The sequence below is a fragment of the Tamandua tetradactyla genome, chromosome 25 (genome assembly GCF_023851605.1).
Source record: "Tamandua tetradactyla isolate mTamTet1 chromosome 25, mTamTet1.pri, whole genome shotgun sequence".
Lineage (NCBI taxonomy): Eukaryota > Metazoa > Chordata > Mammalia > Pilosa > Myrmecophagidae > Tamandua > Tamandua tetradactyla.
The window spans coordinates 42038306-42057784 of NC_135351.1; the positions used below are offsets into that span (position 1 = coordinate 42038306).

At 46.7% G+C, this 19479-nt stretch overlaps 1 protein-coding gene and 1 long non-coding RNA gene across 3 annotated transcripts in view; one reads left to right on the top strand and one right to left on the bottom strand.

Annotated features, from left to right (window-relative positions):
* Positions 1-268: 268 nt before the first annotated feature.
* Positions 269-5462, bottom strand: LOC143668734 (uncharacterized). Its single transcript, XR_013168538.1, has 3 exons — positions 5111-5462; positions 4528-4644; positions 269-484 (listed from the first exon to the last, which is right to left on the bottom strand). It is a non-coding gene; the product is annotated as an uncharacterized LOC143668734 (long non-coding RNA).
* Positions 5463-10692: 5230 nt separating this feature from the next.
* Positions 10693-19479, top strand: part of ADGRG6 (adhesion G protein-coupled receptor G6) — a 130367-nt gene continuing 121580 nt past the window's right edge. Inside the window, exons 1-2 of one of the 2 annotated variants that reach the window (XM_077143342.1) lie at positions 10693-10715; positions 18561-18661. In XM_077143342.1, coding sequence (XP_076999457.1) covers positions 10708-10715; positions 18561-18661 — 109 coding nt within the window. In that variant the 5' untranslated portion in view covers positions 10693-10707. Of the gene's footprint in view, positions 10716-11504; positions 11662-18560; positions 18662-19479 lie in introns of those variants that run through there. The other variant, XM_077143343.1, reaches the window with a different exon arrangement.

Sequence of the window (19479 nt, forward strand, 5' to 3'; positions counted from 1 at the left end):
AATGCTGGCTTCCACCACTGCCATTTCATCTGTAGGATCAAGCAGATAAACGGGGACAAGGTTAATATATGTAGTTGTGCTAAAGAATGTGAGACTAACCGCACGAATGTCTAAAAAAAATTGAACATAGTTAAAAGCTATGCCATGGGGAGTACATAATTTGTCTCAGTATGAAGTTCAATTAGCTTCAAGAGAGTAAGGATTTCATATATTTCAAGACATAAACCCTACCTTAGGTTTTTAAGAATAGCCTTTAAAACACCAAGAATGAATATGCTAAGCGCCAACATTTCTAACAATTGATCATACTCCAAGTACTCAATCTTAGAAGCTAGTCTTCAGTTCTTAAAGGACCACTTCCATCATTTAACCCAGTAGGTATGGCACTTATTTTCCATGTCCATGTCTATCTCCAAACAAACTCCACTTCAGTGAGACTTGGAGATCCCTGTCACTCAGAAGATCCACGTAGGAACCTGGAAAGCTGATGGAAGAGAGAGGAATGACTTAGCGGAGGGATTTCAAACCTAAATCTACGTAGATGGTGACCAACGATTCGCCCTTACCGAGAAAGGTAAGGAGTGTGTCAGAAATTGGACACACAAAACTCCCTGCAGTCAGAGGTGCAGCAGGCGCCTGCTTGAGGATTTATAGAAGGAGCAACAAGCCTCCAATTCCCACCCCCAACCCCTGCAATTAAGCAACCACCCTTCTCCACTTGGCAGGAAACGGCCCGGAGAGACTAAATCTAAGAGGCTCTGGATTCCAGCCTCCAGGGCCAGAGGTGGGGAGGGTGCCTGAAAACAGGGACCCCGAAGAGCCTGCATTATGGTGGAGAGCCCTCCAGCCCATCACCTCCCGCTCCAGGTCCTGGAAGCCCAAACCTAGGGTTACTAGAAACCTTAAGAGAAAAATGTACTCACGCTGTTAGTGTTTGCTATTCATAGCAGAGTAAATAAATACTTGGTGGAATTTCTGCATGGTGCGCAGCCCAATAAGAACCTGAGAAAGTCTAGCCCAGCACGGGGGAAATTCTTTGAATGAATGAAGGGTTTTAGGAAGACCCGAACGACTCTGGGCTTTGCCGTCCTCAAAGGGCCCCTGGCTTTGTTCTCAGGTGCAGGTAACTGTGGGATTGTGATGGTGAGGGGGGAAGGACTCCCCACTCCATGCTATTTCCCTAGGTCATTTCTAACATCCTATTTTATAGGCATGCAGCAATTCCCAACAAGGCAGGGGACAAGTGGCCACTGGTTAACAACCGCTGAGTAAAACCTGCACCTGGCTTGGCCAGTGTTTGGTGCCTCCTATGCTTATGGTGCACTCACTCTTTCTTATAAAATTCCAACCTTTCTGTGGCCTTATCCCCGTCAGGACCCACTTTCCCTTGTGATCCATCCTTCTAATCAAACCTCTGCAGACACTGCTGCGTGATGACAGGATGCGACCATTAAAGAACATGCCTCTGATTCACCCTCATCTTCTCTTGCTCCCAAAAGCATCACTCCTGTAATCACCCCCACCCCACCCTCCCATCATCAGCTTCTTTCTTGAATCATTTCTACCTACCTACAAACGTTACATCTCCACTCTGCACACTCCTCTCCAAGAACAGTACGTTGCATTGCTGTGCTTCAGGTCAGCACCAACTTTTTTTGGAAGTGTTGACTCTTTCCAGTCGCTTGCCTTCTGCTCTTTTCTCAAGCTATTCCATGATCATATCTGATGACACCAGTCCTGCCCACGTCACCAGGGAACTCTACGTTACTGCCTTCAAGCGTCTTGGTCACAGTTACCCAGCTGAGCACTTCCTCCTAATTGAAGCAGGTTCTTCTTCTGGCCTCTGTGACAACACAAGTTCCCTTCACCAGCTGCTCCTTCTCAGTCTGCTTTGGTGGCCCCTCTTCCTCTTGAAATGTTGGTTTATCTGGAGCATGGTCTCAGCTCTCATTTCTTCTTGTCTCTGTCTCCCTGGAATGCACTCCTCTCATTCCACGTCATCTGTATCCTGCTGATTTCCAAATCTGCCCCTTCAACTCCAGGCGTCTACTCGATATCTCTACTTGGATGTCTGTAGGCATCTCACACTTAGCATATCCCCTTCCTCCAAAACCACCCATGCAGGGCCCAAGCCTAAAACCCAAGTTCTTCCTTGCTTTCTCGATTTCTCTCCACCTCCTACATCTGAATCAATCTAAGTTCTGTTACTCATCCCAGCCTCTAAAACTTATCCTGAATCTGTCTACTTCTCTTCACCTTTTCTACCAACACCATAGCCCAAACCCCCGGTATCTCCCACCCAGACCCCTGCGATATCCACCCACGTGGCTGCCTCCCTCCCAAGAGTGCTCCCCTCTGGCATGTTGGCAGTTCCCTGTTTAGACCCCGTGACAGCACACAATGCACATAAAATAATAGTCCAACTCCTTACTCTGACCTTCAACCTCTGCGTGACATGGCTCCTGCCCGTCTCCCTGTCCTCACTCCCTGTCCCCCTGCCCTCACCCCTGTCCTCCAGCCACACTTGCCTTCTTTCTTTCCCCCAAATACACGAACATGGTCCTGTTGTAAGCGTTTATGATGGCCACATCCCTCTGCCCGAGTCCCCACCCCTGAACTTCTCCATTTTGTCACTCTGGGCTCAGGCCATGTGCAACTTCTCTAACGTGCTTTCTAGGGGGGCTCAATTTAAGTCAGCATATCCTACTCCCAGAATTATGCCCCCCTTTTTGGTTTAATAGCAGCTGCTTAATAAAGTCTGTGTAATATACGTGTCTTCCCATCTCATTTCATTTTTAATGAAATAGTTGAAAAGTTGTCCAGCGTATCTAAAAGTGGACACTGGTTGTTTCTTCACCTCCAGGAGTATGTTCTTGGCTGCACCATTCTAAACGCATTCCTCAGTGCCCCTAGTAGTAAGAGGCTCATTTTGAATTAATTAGCTTTTTCTTCAATTGTAGATCTCTGATATTAAAGTCAGCATCAAGAGCCCTCATAGAGAGGGTATTTGTATTGGATTCACAAACTTTTACTTCTACTCCAGTTTTGTCATTCTCCCAAGGGGAATTGAATTTTCCCCTCTCTCATGCAACACACACACACACACACACACACACACACAAACACACACACAAACATGATTTCCATTTTCTGCCAAATCTCTGGAAAACTACTTTGCTTTGATTTTTAAAAAGAGAACACAGAAAGCTTTTATAGAATCAATTCAATAAAGCCATACATAATAAAAACTGTTCTTTCTTGTTCATGTTTATCTCTTTGGCCAGGTTTATGAATATCATTATATTTCAATGATGCATCTCGTGGTCAATAGTTTTGAAATAATGAAAAATTTCAGATTTTCTAACATAAAACAGTTTAATGTTAATTCTTTAAATATCTTTGCATTTAATTATACATTGCTTCATTTATTCTTTAGATAACAGGTGCTGTATCAGTCAGGAGCAGCTATATTGTGCCCTAGTAACAACTAATACCCAAACCTTAGTGGCTTTTGGCAACTAAGACTTATTGGTCATGTGCACTATGTTACCTCTGCAGGTTGGCTGACCATCTGCTGCACACAACCCTCACTCCAGAACTCCAGCTGATGGAATGACAGAATCTCCCTATTTAGAGTACTGCCCATTGCTGTGTCAGCAGGAAGAAAAGGTGAAAAACTGCGCTTTATTTCTTAAGAGCTTTGCTCCAAGTGACACATCATTCACACCCACATCACATCTGCCAAAGTAAGTCACACAACCACATCTAATATCCAAGGGCAAGGGAAGAGCAGTCCTGCCATGTGTTGGAGAACCCCCTCCTCCACCCCAAAACTGGCCAACGGTTTAGTCTCCTGGGCTGCTAAGTCAATACCATGCAGTGGGGTTGGGGTAAACAATGTGAATGTATTTGCTAACAGTTTTGAAGCTGAAAGAAAGTCCAAATCAAGGAATTTTCAGGGCAATTCTGTCTCCTAGAAGACTGTGACTTTCTGGGACTGGCTGTTGGAAATGCTTAGTCCTTAGCTTATAAAATGGCAATGCATATGGTGTCATCTCCTGGTCTTTCCCTTTCTTTCAAGGTTCTGTTGAATTTCAGTTTCTGACTGCTCCCTCTGTGTCTGAATTTTATTTTGCTTATAAAGGACTCTGGCAATATGATTAAGACCCTTCCTGATTGAAGCGAATCACACCTGGACTGAAGTAAACCTTATCAAAAGATCCTACTCACAATGGGTTCATGCCCACAGGAGTGGATTAACATTAAGAACAGGTTTTTCTGAGGTGCATCAAGTCCAAACTCTACCAACCCCCAACGACTCCACAGCAATATCATGTACAAATAAGACAATGCATCCCTGTAGACATCCACAGAAACGCAGCCAATCATAATGGCTGCCATGAGGTGACGCACCAAAGTTGCACGGGATTGGACTCAATAAGAATCATGCCTCCTTACCTTCGTGAGTCTCGTGAACCCAGTACCTCCATTTCACTGCCATTGCTGCTGCGCTATTCCCAGAGTCACCTTATGCTATGCAGTGGCTTCCTCATTTTCCTCCTTGCATAGGTCTTCTCCACTATAACCCATCCTGATTAATTTTCTAAGGCATTGCTTTCCTCGTGTGGCTCCCTTGCCCACAAGCTAAACAAACAAAAAAGACAGTCAAAGGAAAGTTCCAATGGTTCTGAAATTCCGATGAGATGCAGCCCACCTTGTTAGCCAGCACCCCCCCCACCCCGTCCCCCCGCCCCTGGCTTCCCACAATCTCTCTTCCATTAGCCTTTTGCTCACTTGCCCTGAAATATCGATCATGCTTTCCTCATTGGTGCTATAATTGACCCCATTGTCTCAGTTCTCACTCCTCTTTCTCTGTGAATCCCGCCTCTCCTTCAAGGCTTAACCAAAATCCCGCCTCTTCTTGAAAGTTCATGCTGCAAACAACCAATCAGGAGATCAACACTGATTTCAAGTGAAACCTTCAGAAGCAATGCTTGCCGGCTCCTCCCCCACTCCCTTCCTTCCTCCCACTGTGGGTGAGCACCTAAGACGTCCCAGGCAGTGTAATAGCTGTACTTGTTAGAATGTCTCAGAAACATCTCAAACTTACCAGGTCTCAAAGTGAATTCTTGATTTTCCACCCAAACCTGCATCTTCCCCTTGCTATCTTCTCCAATGGGTGACCATGAGCAGCTCCCCCCACCCAGATGCAGCGATGAAGGGCCCAGTCCTCCTTGCCTCTACCCTTCTTGGACCCACATATGGGCCGAGCCACTCCTGTGTTGGGGGCATCTGCAATTGTTAGTACTTATTTGGAACTCAGATAACCACCCAGCTCCTTCTACTCAATCTTTATCTCTTCTTCAGTGACATCTTGGCAGAAAGCCTCTTCCTAAGTATTTCATAGAAGATAGCACCTTTCATCTTATCTTTCTCTAATTGTTCCTTACCTTCCTTTGCAAAGAACTTATCACGGTCTATGTTATGGATCTGCCTCCTGGAACTTTATAACCTCCCTCCCCACCCATCCCATCCCTTGAGAGAAGAGCTCATTCAAGGGGGGGGACATTGTTGACTTCTGTTCACTGCTGTAGGCAGTGCCTAGAACCGCACCCAGCAGGCAGTAAGTGTTACACACAGTCTTGAATGAACAAACAGCAAGGAGATTAATGATGGCTTGTTTGAACCCAGCTCTCACTCTTGCATTTCATCCCAAGAAGTTACTATACTTGATTTTCCTGTATAATTCAGGAGGCTTTCCAAGTTTGTGAAGCATAGGTTACGAATGCAATGTACATATGCACCTGGATGCTCAGAAACATTAATTGATTTCCATATAGTTGGTGAGTCACTGATTTTGAGCAGGATCATGCAACAGCTGAAAAACCTGTATGTTTGTATTTCCCAGATCCACATCTGATCAGGCTGTCCTTGGGCACCTCTGCTGGGTTGGTAAAGTGTAGGGGTCTTGTAGTCAGAAACAGAGTTTAATCCTAGCTCTCTAAACTCTCTTAGCCCACATTTCTGTAACTGGAAATTTGTCATGAAGTATAAAGGAGGTGCTATGTGGAATTAACGTAATCAAGTGGCACGCCTGTAGGACTGGCCAAAGAATGGTGGGAATCTTCGTTGACAGTGATGTTTCTATTATACGGGGAAGACCGAGGACCTCCAGGGCATGACGTTTGTAGCAGGCTAAACTCAGCCAACTGGAAGAACTGGGCTCACATTATATGTCATGTCGACTCTCAAGCACTAAGTAATTTGTTCGGATTTTCTCATAGGAAAAGAGGAGCTACGGGAAGTGGACTCTTGTGATCTTGATGTTTCTCTTTGATGGCACCAGGGATGGGTTACAGCAGAGATGGCTTCTGACCACTTGGACAAGAATGTGTTGATTAGGAAGAGCCAGCAGGACCAGTTCAAGATCAAACCTTGCCCTCCAACTAGTGCTCTGGGTTGAGAATGAGAATGTCTACAGTAGATCAGGAGAACTGCCTGAGGTAGGTCATCCTTTGTGAGACTATGGCGGCCATCGCTGGGCTAAATGTACTAGACGGTCACTGTCACACATAACGCTCAGGCCTCTGTGGGATTTCATGGGGGCTTTGCTCAGGTCGGAACTGTCTTTACGACTCAAATATAGGAAACAACTTTATTACATTTGCATATAACAAAATCAGAAATGACTGTTAACAAGATTGATGAAGGAATCACATTTGAAATGGATGTCTATAAATGGGTACTCTGGATTGAAAGCAGTGAGTAAGATTTCCTTGGCTCACTGACTGTGGATTCAGATACTCGATTGCAGGAGTGTAGGGTAAGGTCTCTGGGTCAGCCCAGAGGTCAGCATCGTTGTGGGCCTCAGCATGGGTTTACCCTGCTGCTTGCTGGTCGCATGACCTTGGGTAAGTCACTTAGCCACTTCAACTCCAATTTCCTATCTTTAAAAATAGGAATAATTGCGTGGGCCACAGTGGCTCAGCAGGCAGAGTTCTCACCTGCCATGCCAGAGACCTGGTTTCACGTCCAAGTACCTGCCCCTGCAAAAAAGAAATAGGAATAACTGTCATTCACAGAGATTGTGAAATTGTGGAGGTATGGTATTTTTTGAGATATTCACTTTTCATTTTTCTTTTCCCTTTGCTCGATCCTGCTTCTCCTTCACCCAAATATAAGCTTCCAGCTAGTGTCCACTTCTGGCCTCCAGGGATGACTGGGCAGGTAGCAAACAAAAAATGTTCAAATTGCCTATATTCATTTTTCATAAGGGTGAGCAGCAGAGGACCTTGGTGGAATGGGATTGGAGGTTCTGAGGTACAGATAAAATGTTTGAGGCACAGCAGAGAAAGAACAGCTATGTCTAGTCTCTCAGGCCAGGAAGGAAAGTGAAGGGAACAAAGGGGTTTCTGCAACAGGGGCTGGGCCACGTCAGCGCGAAGGGGCCTGGGAGCGGCCGGGTTGGTGAACACAAAGACGGTCCCTCAGGAGCAATATTGTAGGTGGGACCTTGTGATTAGGTTGTTTCAATTGAGATGTGGCCCTTCTCTTCCAAGGTAGGTCGTATTGCTCTTACCGGAGTCCTTTATAAGAGAATAAAACCCATACAGAAGCTAAGAGATGAAATTAAGAGAAACTCACAGAAAAAGCCCCAGAGAAGCTGAAGGCAAGCCACTGAAGCCAGAAGCTTTATAAGAGGATAAAAGGGGCTAAAAGGTAAAATTATGAAATGCAGCAAAGCACCCAGAGAAGTTGAGAGATGGAGCAGCCAGAAGCTGAAAGTAACTAAACCCAGGAGAGAAGGACCTGCAGACGCCACCGTGTGCCTTCCCAGGTGACAGAGGAGCCCAAGCTCGCCAGCAGGCAGTCTTCAGAAAAGGTAGTGTCCTGTTGATGCCTTACTTTGGATATTTTCCGTGTCCTGAGAACCGTAAACTTGTAAGCTAATAAATCCCCACTGTAAACGCTAATCCATTTCTGGTATGTTACATTTCATCAGCTTTAACAAGCTGAAACAAGGGGCCTCCCCCATGAGAGGGAAGGAGACCAGGGACCAGACAGGATGACATCAGCTGATGTAGATAAGCCAGGGCCACTTGTTCCTACCAGCCCACTGAGGCATGCAACGTGTGTGGCAAAAGCAGAGGGCTCGCTTTCGTGGAGGATGGAGCAGAATGACAGAAAAAAACAGTAATGGGGCTGAATCATTTAAAAAAAAGTAAAGATCTAGTTTTTATCTACAGGAATATAACCTATATACTGCCTGGCACACCGTCCAAGACTAATGTATTATAACTACTCTTACTATAAACATTTTTACATTGTTGCTCAAAAGCTCAACAGTGCCCTTCGTTTGCCTGTCCGAAACGTCCTGTTCTGGAGAGATGGGAACTGAGTTATCGGGGGCGAGACGCTGGATCCGTTGGAGTCCATTGGCATCAGGGCTGACTGGCAGACTCAGGTGGTGAGAGGGAAGGTTGCAGGGAGCTGGAGGGGAAATGGTTAAACCAAGGCAGGCGCAAAGGCAGAGAAAGGGCAGGTGAGGGGGAGGGACGAAGGGCCTTGTAAATGGGGGCAGACGGCCTGAATGTCGGATTCCAGTTGGGAGACGGTGTTCCCCAAAGCTGAGTGTCCAGCCCTGATAAGGCCTCAAACGGATGGTGAGCGTGCACTAGACAGGAATGCTGTCCCAGGAATGTGCTTTCGGTTTGGAATGATCTGATACTTGGGGCAGGCGGAAGGCAACCAACATTTCTCACCAAATTCCAGGAAAGGAACTGAGGTAAGCGCAGCCTCGCTGATGCTGCCTCCACGGCCCCTGAGTTAAACATTACAGTCTTCTTTTCATCCTCCAAACCAGGTTCACAGAGTTTAAGTAAACAAGCCGAGTTCACTGTGCTGGGAAATTGCAGGGCCAGTTTGGAAGCGAGGTCAACTGCGGTAAAGGACCCCGTTCTTTCCATGATACATCCATTTCCTCAAGCACACTCTTCCCTAGAAAAGGAGCAAATGCTGACTTTGAGGACAGAGTGTTAAACTAACAGATTCTATCAATATATTGGCCCAATGAAATATCTTATCTGTGACTCATGTGGTTATACAGAAACTACAAGGAGATAAATCCATGAACACTTCAGCATATATCAGCACATGTAAATATACTTCTCCATCTTCTAAATTCATGTCCATTTATTTCAGTTACTTATATACATATATATATATATTTTTAACCCTGATGTTTGATGGTTTCTTCTAGCTTTGAAATTCTGAGTGCAGCAATCGCACGAGTGAGCTGAGCAGCAGCTCCTTTCTCTGGATGAAGTCAGGTAAGAACCCACTGGATCCCTTGGCGGCAGGCTTGCCAGAGACCCTGTGGGAATCTGTGCCTGGATCCCTGGCCCACAGGAACTGCAAAATAATAAATACCGTTTAAAAAATTTCTGTGAGTAGCACTTAACTTTCTTCCGCCTAGTCTGGTGCACAGACCGCCTGGCGCTGGGGGTCTGCAGAGCTGGGCCCTAGGCCCCTCCCCTCTAGCCTGCGTGCAGATCCCCCAGCGTCTCTGGCTTTCACTTTCCCAGCCGGTACCTGAAAGGGTTGAAAAGACAAACTTCAGTTTCCCTTAAAAGCTATGATTCGGTTTCTCTAGTAATCATCCAGTTTATTCATCTAGCTAAATACTGAAAAGTGTCCCACGAAAACACACCCTTGGATTTTCTGGCATCTGGACCAGCTCCAGCTCCTTTCTGCCATGGCTGTGTGAGCTCAAGTCATGCTTGATCTGTTTTTCTCCAACCCAGTAGTTCTCTATCACTGGCTGAACAATGCCAGGTAAATTTTCTGGCAGTTCTATGTTGTGACGCTTGTGCGTGCATGTATGCATGTTTGTGCATTTGTGTGTGTGTGCATGTGTGCAAGGTTGTGCACAATTGCACGTGTGTCTGGTGTATGTGCACATTTGTGTGTGCCTGTGTGCCCATGTGCATTTGTGTGCAGGGCAAGTTGGACAGTTAGCTCTAGGGCAGGTTTTGCCTCTAGTATCTGAGGACCGATTGCAGACCTCCATGGGAAGTGAGGCTCTTTTCAAGTGTGTCCCATTTCTCCTTCCTTATCTTCAGGAAGCTTGTCCAGTCCCCTTTGCCGGGCAGTTACTTGCCAGGGGCAGGAGAGGAGGCTGCCACTTCCCCAGTTGGCACCTGGATTTGCCTTTGTTACACAGTGACTTGTAAGGAGCAGTGTCTTCTGGTCTTCTCCTGAGTCCCAGGGTTCTGTCAGAGAGGGTCAGGCTGGACCGTGGGGGAGTGACCTGACCCCAGACCTGCCCACTCGCTTTCACAGGTTCCTACTGTGTCAGATCCCAGACCCCCGAGGCTGTCTTCTTCTCTCGCTGCACTCCCCAAATTCTACTTTCCAGGAGGGGAATGAACCATTCCAACCCCAGGAGTGAAGGTTTTAGAGTGCTTCCACTCCCCTAGGGGCATTTAGAGGCATTTAAACAGACGACAAAGCTTAAGCCAAAAAGGATCGATCTCTATTTGGGGAACTTCGGGTCTCAGCAGGCGGCAGGGGAAGGCCTGGGGGGGGGGGCATGACAGGGGTGCAGTGCACCTGCTGCGGCTCAGCTCGCTCTAAAAGCCTGGATCCCTCCTGGGCAGGAGAAGGGATGTTGGCATCTCCCCATCCCCCTGGCCTGCCGGTGCAGAGATGGAGAGGTGGGTGGTGGCAGGGGGTGGGGGTGGGGGGCTGAGCCAACTCCCAAGACACAGCAACTCCCTTTACTCTGAGTTCGAAGCAGAAAAAGACGGGGAGAACAAAAGGACAGGAAGGCAGAAGGCAGAAATTCAAAGAGGGAGGGAAAGGAAGAAAAGAAAGGGCGAGGCGAGGCAAGGCAAGGGGAAGGATAAGAAAAGGAAAGGGAAGGAGAGGGAAGGAGAGAAGAGCAAGGAGGACAGCCAGGCCTGGTGGCGCGCAGCCCGCAGCGCACGTCCCGTGGGCAGGGAGGAGGCCGCAGTAGCCGCTCGGTTCCGAGCTTCCCGCCGTTTCCCCAAAAGGGCCCCCGGGGTTCCGCGCTCCAGGCCGTCCGTGACCTCGGCCTGTCCTGCGCCCTCCCTGCAGCTCCTCTGCCGCCGCGCGGGGACCTGGGCGTCCCGCGCTCGACTGTCGCTCCCGGGTGGGGCCGCCCGGAGCCGAGCTCCCGGAGTCGCGGACACTGGGACAGGGGCGCGAGGCCTGACTCCGGGCACGGGGCCCCTCGGGGAGGGGACTGGGGCGGAGCTGCGGGACCAAGTGCCGCCTCCCACCAGCCGGAGGACCGGCCGCTTCCTACGCCCACCCGCCTCCCACCCGGCCGGCAGGAGCCCGGCGGAGCAGCCTCCCCGCGCGCCGCCCGCGGCCCCGCACGGCTCGGCAGGGAGGAGCCCGCCCCGGCCCGCCCCGCCCGCCGCCCGCGAGCGCACTGGAGCTCCAGCGGCCCGCGCACCTGGCGCCCGAGCAGCGCGCGGGGACGGCTGAGGGCGGCCGGCGAGCGCGCCCCGAGGACTTGGGGAGCCTCCAGCCCGCTCGCCCGGGGCCGGGGCGTCCCCGTGGGACCGGGCACGGCCGGGGGACGGTGCGGAGTGACCGGCGGCCTCGGAGACCTCGGCGCAGGGATGCCAACATGTAAGTCTCGCGTCTTCGCGCGGAGTCCCGACACACCTCCGCCCCAACTGAATACTTTTGCCGGGACTCCGGGCGCGTGGAAAAGGGGAACCGGTGTGCCCTGAGCCTTGAGGTGCCCGGGACTGCCATGAGCAGCCAGACAGCGCTGGGACGAGCGCGCGCCCTTCTTTTCCCCAACGATGGGCAAACTCCCAGCCGGGCGGCGTGAGCCCGAGGAAGGGGGGCTTGGAGAACGCGGGGAACGCGTTTTCGATTCGGAGGGAACCGGGAGGAAGCGGCAGCGCCCAGGGGCCCGGGCCGGGGCCGGTGCCGAGGAGGCGCGCTCGCAGCGCGGGGCTCGGGGCTGCCGGGTACCTGCGCGCGCGGGGATGCGGGCGCACCCTGACTCGAGACGTTCTTCTGGGATCCTTGGGTTATTCGAATGGTTAAAAATAAATAAAAGCGCACAGAAAAGGCTCTCAATGTACTTTGTAGATTAAGAATTAAGAAACGGATGTTTCCTTTAAAATGATAGGATCTGGGACGGACCTGTGGATGGTGAGGGGGTGTCCACTTAGAAAGGGGGTGCGGGGGTGCGATGAAACCCCAAAGGTTTGCCTTCGCACAGGGGCAGTTGCCTGGGAGCGGCAGGACAAGGGCTGCCAGGCACAGCCCGGCCTTCTGGAATGGAAAGAGGAAGGTTGTTTTAAAAAAGGCCAAGCTGATTTTTGTGGCCGACTAAGAAGTTACTTTTCCTGTAATATGTAATTTCCCCTCTGGTGTTTTATCGAATCTTGAACAGAGCCCCGTTTGGACATTTTCATCCCCCCAATCCCTTCCACTAACTAATATTCAGCAGTTTGTAGAAGTTGATGGTCACTCCCCACCCCCTGCCTTCGCCACCCACCTTTCTTCCCACGTGAGTTTACGCTTTCGGTTCAGGGCTGGGTGAGGACCCTCCCCAGTCCTGTCTTCCTCTCGCCCCGCCGCCCACCTCCCTGCCCAGCCCAGCCCAGCCCCAGTCCTTAAGAAAACAGCGGCACCCACAAGCCCTGCGCACCGCAGCTGGTCCCGAGCCGTATAATTAGGCCGGAACCAGTTATTTTTATGACAGCTGCGTGTGGAGTATTTCCACACCTGTGAGTTTGAAAGCTTCATTTTTGCCAGTGGAATCAACAAGGTATAACCTGAAAGAATTTACTTTGGGAAACGGCCAACGGCCTCATGTGAGACCTGTTCTCCTACACAAACCACACATTTTGAAGGAATATGAGTTTGTTTTAAACTTCAGTTTTTCCTGAAAATATAGCAGAGCTTTTAAGAGCAATGTTTGTCCAACTTTCTTTCGGCTTTCTTGGTTATTCAGACCTTACAAGGCAAAAAAAAGTGTACTACACATAAAAAATATGAATACCGGTTTGTCTAGTAAAAAAATATAAAACTGGTCAGCAGGTAATGTAAACAATTCCTGATTTTGAAATTAAGTGACATGAAAACAGATGTTGAAATTCACAAGATTGAAAAGTCTTGCCACTGTAGAATACACATGAATGTTCAATGCATCAAATATACGGTTCGGCGCCTTGATTTTTTTTCCTTTTTGAATGATTTTAATGGAATTTTTCCAGATTTCAAAGTTTTGGTAGATTGTAACTATTTTTTCCAGTTTTGCTGCTTAAAATTCATATAGAATAAGTTAAGATAGTCTGATTCTTTTTATGTGTATGGTAGAATATATGGAAATATCAGCTTTTCAAGTAACTATTCCTCAAAAAATGTTTAATTGGAGAACATTACTTATATTATCCTTAAAATTTTAATTTTGATCTTTTTAAAATACACAAACTAAATATATTTTCCACCTCTCTTGTGGAGAAAGAGTACATATATACCATTACACTCAAATTCTGAAATTGCACACAACAGGCATATTTTGGGCTGTAGTGACTGCATGTTTTTCATGCACTCCGAAACTTAATAGATTTAGTAAGGCTTGCACTGATGGGTCTCGAGCTGCATGAAGCTGCTGTCCCATTTGTGGCTTATATAAATTACATGACATTGTGCCCTTCCAGTGTGAGTGGTGAATGAGGCTATTGTCTCTTGGCTTATGGGGAAGTATTAGAAGCCTGCAGTTTCACTGCCTCACTGCATACGTCACCATGATTTCTGGAAATAATGATTTGGAAGAGAATCCGTTTATATATTAAAAATAAACTGATGGCCACTTCCTTGAAACGGACCATTTTTCTAACTGCCCATAATATCTTACGGAGAGTTTACATCTCTGATGGGATGATTAGAAATTTCTAGAGACCATTTAGAATTTAGACTAAATAGAGGAAGACTTTGTTCCATGTGTGTGGTTTGCATAGGAAAAACTGCATCTGTCCATTTTTGTTTCTAATTGGATGACATTTCTCATAGGGGTTGCATACTCCGTGTTTAGGCCATAAAATTTACAGGATATATCAATAACTAAAATGCCAGTAGAAGCTGAGCGTGGCTGTCTGAGTATCCATCTTACTTTCCTTTATTAGCTTTACTCAGGTTGGACTTTGGGGGGTGCCTTAAAAGAAAACCTCAACTTGAATTCATTTAAAATGTCCCTAGCAAAAATGATAGAATTAATGAAAAAACCATGTCAGTAAGAAAAATAGTTATAACGTAATAGAATATTATACAAAGGACATGAAAATGTCAATCGAAATGAGGCACTGTTTCTTCTATGACATTGTCCGTTATGAAAGGAGTAATACTGATGAGAGTTTCATGAGAATAACATTATACAATTCATGGAAGCATGTGTCTGCATCACTTCGTATCTTGAAATAGTTTTAAATGTGTAGAAATGTGGCCAGAATAAAAGTAGTACAAAGAACACCTGTTTGCCCATTACCCGGTGTAAATATTTACCCCATATCTTTTATCATTGCCCCTTTCTCTTTCTGTCTCTGTCAGATCTGTCTGTCTATCTCTATCTATTTCCCCCCTTTCTCCCCCCCTTCCTTCCTTTGTCATGTAATTTTTCTCTAACCCATCTGGGAGTAAGTTATACTAGAGCTTTAGGGTGAACTTTTTTCTCATTTGAATTTTTATTGAGTTATTTGTAGATTCACCTGCAGCTTGATAAATGATACAGAGAGACCACGTGCCCATTTCCCAGTGTCCCCCAATGGTGACATTCCACAAAGCTGCAGTACAAGGTCCGAACCATGACATTGATTCAGTCAGCCGTTCTTATTCAGATTCCCCCACTTTACATGAACTCCTGGGTGTGTGTGAATGCGTGTGCATGTGCGTGTGTCTCGAGGTTGACAGCCAATCTCTCCTAGGGTGCAGGCATTTGTGCATATGCTCTGGAAGGTTAAGATTTGCGCAGATGTGAAGGATATTATTCCAGCCTTCCAAAGGGTGTGGGTGAAGCCAGCTTGGTGTGAGGACTTAGACTGAGGAACAGAATACCACTTTCTCTTTTTATTCATTACTTGAGGTTCAGGAGCGTGATCTTGAACCAGTAGAAGAGATGTAATCACAAGCAGACTTGAATAAATCAAATTACCATTCTTTTCACTCTGAAAGAACTAAAGCATTCTCTTTGGCACTCCCCATGCCCTTTTATAAAAAGATTTGCCATGGGAATAAAATTGAAATTTGGGGAAGAAAGTTAGTTTTGACTACTGGTCATATCAATAGAACAAGTATCATATCAATATCTCCACTAATTTCAAAATTCCTACACTAATTTCTATTTATAGCATGATGTTGGAAACCGCTAGGAGTAGAGAGATGGGAGATGGTAGGTTTTAAGATTATTTTAGTGAGGCATTTGGATAAAATCATGCTGCAAGGGGTCATTCCCATATTTAAACTAATTCCCGTACAATTCTAAAATTCTAAAGCTTCCTGACACAGGACTCAGTATATTGCATTCTGTGGCCTGTTCAAGTTGAAAAGGGGAGCCAGTCTGCAATAGAGGCAACTTGGGTCTCTCAAAGGACAGCTGGGCTGGATGCCTGGGGGGGGGGTGTGACAGTTTGGGCCCCACTACCCCTTTTATGACTGGGCAAGTACCTGAGCATCTTAACTTTCTCACCTGTGCAATCATGTTTTTTTTTCCCCCATAAGCTTTAAACTCCTTTCAGGTTCTAGAAGCTTATGAGTCTCTTTTACTTGAAATTATTCCTGCTCTCCTTGACAGAACTTTGAGGTCACAACGAAAATATCACCAGATTGCACTCTGTTTTCCGTAACTCCTTTTTAGAACCTTAGTAACCCTGCTCAGGATTTTCCATTCCTGTGAGAAAACTTAAAATCTCAGGGATGTGTCTTTGCTAAGTGATCCCCTGAGAAGACACAGAGTGCTTTCCTTCCTCTGTTCTATTCTTAATTTATTTGTTTCTGTTCTTCAGTAAACAGTGAAGTGGATGAAAGTTGGCGTGTCAGATGGTTTATGTTAGGTTGCAAACGCTCGCCCTGTCCTGGGATCTCTTTCCGTGCCGAGTGAGGGAGTCTTCACAATTGCAATGCCTAGAGCCCTTTGTTGTCACTTGGTGGCTGCCCAATGGGACTGCAGGTAGCTCTTGTCCACTGCCATGGGGACTGCATATGGAATGGCTAAATGTCAGAACCTTTTGTAGCAAAGGAGAAGTTGCTGATGAGCGTGATTCTAGAGAGCACATGAACTGAATTTGGGACCGTCATTCAGATACTCAGAACGGAGACTTGCCATGTACTGCAAAGAATGAGCAGCTGGGCGTTGTCTTGGGCTGGCAGCTGGCTTTGATTGAATTGTCCCTTCATTTCTCTGGGCCCCAGTTTTCTCCTCTGTGAAGGTGGGAGATTGGACTCCATCTTTGGTTTCCAGTTCTAGACCTCTTTGAATATAGTTGTATTGTTGTTTGGGAAGCATGGCCACTCATCCTGGAATGCACGGGAAAGCCTTCATTCTTCCAGCCTAGATAGGAAATAGGCCCCTTTTCCAGGATGGGGGAACTGAGGTTACAGCCTTGTTAGTGAACCCCTGTGAAGTGCCGTGCGCTGGCACCCCCAGTTCTCTGTGCTGGCCACTCCCCTGTGCACAGAAGAGGAGTAGGCTCGGAGAGTTTAAAACTTGCCCCCCAGACCCGACTGTTGGCAGGGGAAGCAGGATGTAAATCTTTGCCATTCCATTATAGTTATTTTTCACCCAAACACATTGCTTCCATAAGACATAAACGTGATTTCCATTTCGGGCATTTTGGTTGGAAGTTTTTGAAAACACACAAACAATACTCTTACCCTTTTCCCTTCTTCAGCATTTCCGCAGGGACTGTGTGCTGGTGGGAGTCGTCGTTGGGTGTCACAAACGTGTGGCGTGAGTTTCAGATGTAGCTTGAGCTTCCTGTGTTCATGGCAGACGGGCATCCTCGTTTCCATTCCCATTCCCAGGTGATCTCACAAATAACCGCGGAATCCGCGGATATCGACATGCGGCATTCATCCAGGCGTCCGCTCTCGTTGATCTCTTTTCTCTTGGTTCCCCCATGGACAGGTTGACCCAGCCTGTGCCAGGACAGCTGGGACGAATGCAGCAGTTAGAAGAGCTGATACTTACCAAGTGCTTGCTGAGGGGCAGGCGCTGGTCTTAACAAGCCCTACTTTGGTGGCTCCTCTCGTGCTGCCACTCCTGTCTCACAGATGAGGAGTCAGATGCACAAGGCGATGGGGGGCTTCCTGGGGTTATTCAGCAGCAGACCAGGCTCCTCCGATTCCAGACCCACTTCCCCGCTGCCGCATGGCGTCCGCAGTCAGAGATGGGATTGCAGGCTTGAGACGTTGCCTTTTGCTTAGTTGCGTCTTTTCTTCCCATTTTCTGCTCTTCTGTTTAGTGTGACACTTGTTTCTGAGAGGACCCACCTTCACGTGAAGGCTTTACTATGACTCTTAAGGGCAGTGTTAGATGCTCTTCTTTTTGGAAATAAAAGGATTCAACTACCTCTTATAGCCAGCTCAACCCTCTCCTGTTGGGAATATAAAGATCTCCTGGAGGTTTCTTGCTTTTACTTACCTGCCTTTCTGCCTCAAGACTCTGGCTCAGCCACCCATTTGGGGTCCCTTGGCCACTGCCTGTGTCCCCTGCCACCCGCTTGCTGACATGCCCCCTTCGATGGTGCTGAGCCAGTGAAACGGGCCAGTCCACTGCTGGAGCCAAGATGGTACATGCGGCTCCTTCTCTCCAGGTCACTATGAAATGTAGCTTTCTGTTTAAGGAGGAGGCTGTGGTACAGAAGGATTACTTGAGAGTTTTCAAAGCATTTCCCCCCCAGCTGATGCCCTTTACAGGTTTTTATCATACTTGTGGTTTGCTGGCTATGTTAAAACACCCATAGCTATTGCGTGTGTAAAGAAATGAATATTTTTGGAAGGTTAAACCTTCAATGCTCCATTTTTAGGGGAAAGAAGAGAGCCTGGGCAATTTATTGAGGGGCATCAGATGCTCTAAAATGAAAACATTTCCTTGGAGCCTCAGTTTCTGGGAGACAGTGGGGGAGGTTGAGAGAAATATCTCCTGTTACTCAGGTGAGCAGGTGTGGTGATGCTCAAGGCTAAAGCTGAAATTGCTTTATTTCTTCATAAATGATTTCTTTCTTGAGTTGTCTGACTAGTTTCCCATCTTCCCACAGAACTCACCTATTATAGATATTCTGGTAAGGAAGTTAAGACCAAGTGGCAAATAAAATTCAGGGACTTTTGTTCCCCTTTGCCTCATAAACTTATAGGAGATGATTAGTTCATCTTCTAAGTTTCTTCTTTATTTGGAAGCAAGACAAAAAAAGCTTTCTATTTTCCAGTCTCTGTTGGAAACCGATACTTTCCTTGCCATTGTCATAAGGCTCCACTGAATTCTGTACCCCGGTTGTTGCTTTCTTCCCTCGCAGGATGTGGCATGCAGGTCGAACGTGGAACTGTCCCTGGAGGTGGAAGCCACACCCTCTGCTGTTCCTATTTGCCATCTTTATCACATGCGCTCCTCACTCAGGTAAGTGTGACCTTCTCCTTTCCAACCCCAAATTTAGCAGTGATGGCACTGCCTTCAGAATGTGCCCTGCTGTAATTTTATTTCTTGTGCCTTATTCTACTTCTGTCCTCTTTTTTCTCCGTCTCCTCTTGCTTCTCTGAATCTATGTGAAAACCATCACTTTGATCGTCACTTTATTTTCTAATGAATATATTTCTTTAATCCCTGGCTGTGTTTCTTTTAGTTTTATTTATTTATTGAGCCCATATTGAGTGATGAGATAGATACACGTCCTACATAAAAGGTGATAGCTCTTTCTCCTACTATTGAATAAATAAATACACAGCACTGAATTCTCCTTTCAAGTTTCTATGTAGTTATTTATGGAAAGGAAAGGGTAGACTTTGCCATTTTACTCCCTCCTGATTTTAGTAGCATGTTGCAATGTGAAATAGGAATTTGAAATTAAATTTTTAGACCATGCAGTTTATATAATTTACTTAAATTGGCATGAACAGAACAAATTAACTTTAAATTGCAGTATGTTTATGGAATCAGAATATCTAATTTTTAAATTACAACTCTTTCTGAACTTTGAAGCAGACACTAAATTTTCTATAAACAGCTAATTGTATAAATAAGCCATTCAGAATCTAAAGAATGTGAGTGACATTTAAGAGTAAACTGTCTCTTCATTGCTTAGTTTTGTCACTGAGCAAACTGCATTTCCCTAAGACTATTCAGTTTTGCTCTTTTTGTTTTCTGTGGTATTGATTCAGCCTATTTTTTCCTTTATATTAAAACAATTGACAATTAAGAAAATAATTACAGAGTCTTAT